Raw genomic sequence first — 6000 nt, forward strand, 5'->3', positions numbered from 1 at the left:
TAAATAGTAGCTCAAATGTCAGAAAAAGCAGAAACTATCAGAACAAGCTGAAAGGAGCATAAATAGTTGAAATGAGCATGAAGAAGTTAATTAGGCGCAAAGAAGCAGAAATTACCACGAAAAACTTGAATTTACCTTACAACAGCTGAAATTAGCTAAAAAAAATGCTAAAAGGAAGCTGAAAGGCTAGAACAAGCTTAAAATAGCAGGAGAAAACAAAAAGAAGACATTTGCCCAATTAAAAAGAAAGAAAGAAAGCAGAAATGCGCACAAGTGGAAATTACCTGAAAAAACTGATATTAGCAAAAACAACAGCTAAAATAGTAGCTGAAATAGCAGAAAAAACTGAAACTAGCAGAACAAGCTGAAAGGAGCATAAATAGCTGAAATTAGCATGAAGATGTTAATTAGGTTGAAAGTAGTGTAAATTACCATGAATAACTTGAATTTATCTGAAAACAGCTTAAATGAGCTTAAAAATGCTAAAAATAAATAAATAAATAAATAAATAAAAAAAGGTAGCTGAAAGGCTCGAACAAGCTTAAATCAGTAGAAGAAAGTAGAATGAACATGTTTGACCAGTTCAGTTGAAAGAAGCTGAAATGAGCACAAAAAAGTGGAAATTATCTGAAAAAAGCTGGAATTAGTAAAAGCAACAGCTAAATAGTAACTGAAATAGTATAAAAACCTGAAACTTGCAGAAATAAGCAGAAAGGAGCACAACAAGCTGAAATTAGTAGAAAGAAGTTAGAAGAAGTATAAAAATGTTGTAAGCAGAAAGAAACTGAAAGATCACAAAACAGCTGAAAAAACAGCTGAAATTAGCTGAAAATAGATGAAAAAAGTTACATTTGCACAAGGAAGCTGAAAGAAGCTGAAGCAGAACAAAATGTGAAAGGAGCAGTAAAAGGTTGTAAACAGATCTAAAGATGTGAAGGATGGAAAATGAGTTCAATTTATTTTATATGAAAAAAAGTGGAAGAAAAGGCTAAATATTTCAAAAAGCTAAAATTGTACCAATGCCAAAAGTCATATCAGGATTGTTCTGAAAGAGCTGAACATTTCGATTTATGATTTGTTGAAATAGCTTGAAAACTGCGGGACGAGAATGATGCTGAAAACACACGGAAGAAAAATGGATCACAATAGTGTGAATGCTTCATAAACATTCACACTAAGACATCAACCAAAATGGTTATGTCACTTTAGACACATGATCTCCAAAATCATGTTTCATTTAAATCATTAAAATAAACATTTGTACTTTTAAATTTTGACAGTGCACCACTTCATTACATTCATACATTCTCCGAAATGTTCTCTTTTCTATTCTTAAAAGTGTTGTAAATTGTGACCAAAACATTTTTATTATAAAAATGATGGACAAGTTACAAGAGTGTAGAAGAAAAGCCTAAAAAGGATTTGAACAATGAGCTGGCAGTCGAAGGGTCACTTCAAACAAATCTCCTAAAAAATTCAGGTTTTAGCCCCGAGGTTAAAACAATTTGAGGTGTTTGCAGCACTGAAGACCTATTCATTGTAGGATTAGTCAGGATTAGTGTGCACACAGAGGTGACAGGATTATTCATAGAAAATTCAGGGATTTATGTATTTCTAATGTGCACAATGCATATAAAGTTTGACAAAGCTTTATATACACTAAGTTGGGAACCAACAAGAAGACAACTCATCTAGGAGACGTTAGGAAGCTAAAGCAAGAAGACGTGAACTGTGAGTGCCAGCTCCTCTCTGGGTAAACACCCCCTCTGTGTGTGGAGGAACCAGTGGTGCAACGCTCGTGATAGAGAAAACCACAAAACGGCTCGAGGTTGTGGGGGGTCATCAGTTTGTGTGTTTTAAATGGTTAACCCACAGAGTGACTCCGCCCACTGAGTGCACTCACATGCCCGTACCACACACACAGCTCCTCAAACTCACACTTTCTGCACTTTCCACCCCCACCTCTCCCCCAACAACAAAGAGCCTGATAACATGGTTCCATTTGAATAAAAGCTTGTTTGCATGTCATCCATCATTTCATCCCTTAGGTTTAGCTGAGACACCTGGGATACGCTGCGCATGAAGCACACGCACACTTAAAAAGCCTTTTCAGCAGAAAATTAATGAACATGGGTAACATTTCAGTGACAAGTCATTTGTCAACTCGCTTCAGATTCTGAGAAAAGAGGATTGGTGGTTATTCTCTGTCAGGTTTATGAACGATGAATCATGTTGAGCAGGATAAAAGAAAAATGATATGCTGAAGTTCAACTGTAACTGTCTGAAATCAATCAATGGTAATTATTTCATCATTTTAATACAGTAGTCCCTCAATAACAAAGTCCATGCTCAATAATCCAGGTATACAACCCAACATTTTTCAGTCAGATCATCTGGACAGTTTCGTTTTTTGTGCTGAAACGTTTCGCCTTCGATCCAGAAGGCTTCATCAGTCAAGGAAACGCACAACAAAACGGATTCTTCCCCCAACAGCTTAATCCAAAGTGGAACAAACTAGTTATGTTGGTGCTAAGATGGTCTTTGTCACGCCCCCTCCTCCATTGCCGGCCCTCTTCCTTGTTGACAGTCGTGTCAAACTGGTTGAAAACAACAAAGTCCATGCTCAATAATCCAGGAAGAATCAGTTTTGTCATGCGTTTCCTTGACTGATGAAGCCTTCTGGATCGAAGGCGAACCGTTTCAGCACAAAAAAAGAAAGTGTCCAGATGACCTGACTGAAAAATGTTTGTCCCTCAATACTTTACGGTTCCACATTTGCAGATTCACTCTTTAGTGGGTTTTCAACATAAGAGTGCACACGACATACAATTGTCAACTTTTATATTACTCTTGTGATTGGGACGGTATGGGATTAGAAGTTAACGGGAGCGGGTATAAAAAACAAAAACAAACAAACAAACAAAAACAATCAGACAGGCTCCGCCATTTTGTAGTTTTCTTTCAATAAGCCTACTCTGTACCACACGTCAAAATAACTACATGGCCCAGAAGCCAACAGTGCTTCCTGCCGCTGTTCTCTGCCAAAATTCAAAGAACAGCAATGGAGGGAGCGAACAGTAGAGGAGAAACTGATGTGGTAAAAATAGTTGTTCAACACAAAGTCAGAAATAACAATGTATCTATGAAAATCACAGAACTGTCAGGAAAGACACAAATAATCCTGAAGCTGAACTCATCCTTCAAGTTGTATCTTCACTGGTGTGTACTCATGTAAAATTTTGCAGTACAATAGTCTCTCGCTACTTGGCGGTTCATTTGTCGCTGTCTTGCGCCATCGCGGTTTTTCAAAATAAGATTGTACACGACACACAATTGGCTGATTGATGGATGAGCCGCATGATCGGCATGGATTTGTTATTTTAAATAAATGATTTGAAATAATTTAGCACCTGCTGCATCTTTGTGCAGCCCACAGCCGCAGAAAAAGCTTCCTCCTGCACTATGTCATATCTCTGCTTAGCAGCGGAGAAGTGGGCGTGGCTAAAAGCACTGGCAGGTGGCAGAGAGCAGTCGTGCTTTTTCACTTATCGCGGGGCTTCAGGGTACGGATTCCCCGCAATAAACAAGGGACTACTGTATTGTATAGTACATACATGCATGTTGTTAAAATTACTTAGGTTTAAGTCAAGTCAACTTTATTTAAAGAGCACATTTAAAACAGAAACTGTTATCAAAGTGCTTTAGAACATTGTTAAAAACATTGCAAGAGTGGGAGAAGGGTTTATAATGCCTTAAATTATATAAAAATTACTAAAATAAATATAACGTTCCTACTTTGCGGTTTTTCACTTATCGTGGTGGTGTGTGGAACGTAACCCCTGCAATAATCGAGGGACTACTGTAATACTTTTTCTTTTTTCTTTCGGCTGCTCCCTTCTTCAGGGGTCACCACAGTGAACTAAGTCGCACAAAGACATGGTAATTATTTTTACGCTGGATGTCCTTCCTGACGCAACCACTGACCACCGAGCTACCACAGCTCTCTGTGTGGAGCAGAGAGCTATATCTAGGGTGCCTGGGGGAGCAGATGGTGGGGGTTAAGGGCCTTGCTCAAGGGCCCAGAGTGAGGCAAAGAAGGCTGGAGGCAGGTGTGGGTGCTTCACCTTTTCCACCCTCATTTTATGTTGGAATGGGGAGTCAAACTGGCGACCTTCCAATCACAGGCCCACCTTCTTTAACCTCTGCACCACCACTCCCCTATTTACATATAATACATAAATATTACTGGCATTTTTTGTCATTTATTCATATTGGGGATCTCAGAGCCAGAGAACTTCTACCTGTTCAGGTGTGGTCGGCTTTTGTCTGCTGAAATATGGGTCCAGTCATATCAAGTGCCTAAAAAGCTCTTAGTTCCCTGCTTGTTAAAATGCCTTCAGGCCAGTGGATCAACTAAAACATCCACACTCCTTTTCAAACATTTCTGCTTTTTATTACCTTTACTTTATTTAGCTGAATTTACTTTTGCATTTGCATTCATCTACATTTACAATAAGTCCTAATGCAGCCTCACTGCGATTCATTCATTCATACTTTCTGACGTTTTGATGCCATCTGAACAACCTCAACACCTTTTACTGCTTTGCTTGTTATTACTGAGGAGGGCTGTAGCTAACTCAATAAAACCAGCTGAAGTATGCAGGGAGCCTGTTACAACATGGACAGTGGCTTTAAGAGAAAAAATAAGAAGCTTATGAGAACATCATCACTTTAAAAGAGAGCTGGGAGACTTGTGGGATCTGTACTACAATGATTAATGTGTGATGTCACAGAGACTCCATAGCATTATTTATGACAGCAGGTGGTGGATCATTGAGGGGCACCACTGCCCTCTTCTGGTACTCACTTAACTGAAACTCAACAAGTAAAGTTTCACATTGATGAATAAAATCTTATCAAGTTCTCTGTTGATCAGCTAAACTTTGGATAAAAAAAATATTGATCTTATATCTGCTTACCCGCTGGTGACATCATCATTGCGCACAACGTTCTTGCTCAGCACGTCTCCATCACTCATGTACCCGGTGACCTCCATGGTGCTCCCATCCAGCTCCATTTCCTCCCCAGCTCTGTCTCCAAGGTCCACGCTGCACAGAGCTCCTCCCCTGCCCGCCAGCTGTCGCCGCAGGTGCCCAGGGTACAGGTACCGCCCCCCCTGTCCGCCAACCACCCGGCTGCCGTAGCCGTTTCCCACAGAGGGGGCATCACCCGCCTGCAGACGGGGGCTTGATTGGCCCAGTCGCCATGGTGACAAAGAGGAACGGGCAGAAGTAAGGCTGAGGATGCTTCGACCACCTCCACTGTTGTTGTTGGTACCACATCCGCTCCCACCACCGCCGCTGATATCTGTGGTGACGCTGCCGTCAAAAGTCGTTTCAAGGGGGCTGGCACCAGAAATAACAATAAATAAATTAATATTTAAAAAGATTCAAATGTAGCGCACAAGCTGACACCAATTAAACGTTCTCTTACAAAAATCACATTTTTACAGACAGACTTACCAATTTCACAATGAGAATTTAGTTGTGGGGTCAGATTTAGACACTTTGAAAGGCCAGAGAACAAAAATATGTAGAAGTAATGATGGCCTGAGAGTGCACGTTGTAACTGCACTGACGACGTGACATGTGGGAGGAGATATAAGAAGGTAGCAGACCAGGAAGTGATTTATAGATGAAAATGAACCAGTGTGAGAGCCTACATGTAGATAATGATGACCAACTGACAAAGGAGTACAGAGTGCAGTGATGGTACAGTAGTTACAACCAGTTATGAATTGTAGCACGCCATGGTGGACAGCATCCAACGTCAGAGTCAGAGAGATTTATTTATCATACGCACCACATGTGGTACATGTGGTGGAACGAGATTATATACACAGGGCCCCAGTTACATCCAACAATTAAATGTAAAAGAGCCTCGGGGTGTCTGTTCCGCAGCGAGCCGATGACATCATCACTGCGGGAGCTTCATGATGTC

General features: G+C 40.5%; 1 protein-coding gene across 1 annotated transcript in view; it reads right to left on the reverse strand.

Annotated features, from left to right (window-relative positions):
* nav2a (neuron navigator 2a) overlaps positions 1-6000 on the reverse strand; it is a 162430-nt gene that overhangs the window by 71811 nt on the left and 84619 nt on the right. Inside the window, exon 10 of the mRNA XM_037694567.1 lies at positions 4980-5405. Within this exon, the coding sequence (XP_037550495.1) occupies positions 4980-5405 (426 nt within the window). The remainder of the gene's footprint in view (positions 1-4979; positions 5406-6000) is intronic.

This window comes from Nematolebias whitei, chromosome 2 (genome assembly GCF_014905685.2).
Source record: "Nematolebias whitei isolate Nwh7 chromosome 2, NemWhi1, whole genome shotgun sequence".
NCBI lineage: Eukaryota > Metazoa > Chordata > Actinopteri > Cyprinodontiformes > Rivulidae > Nematolebias > Nematolebias whitei.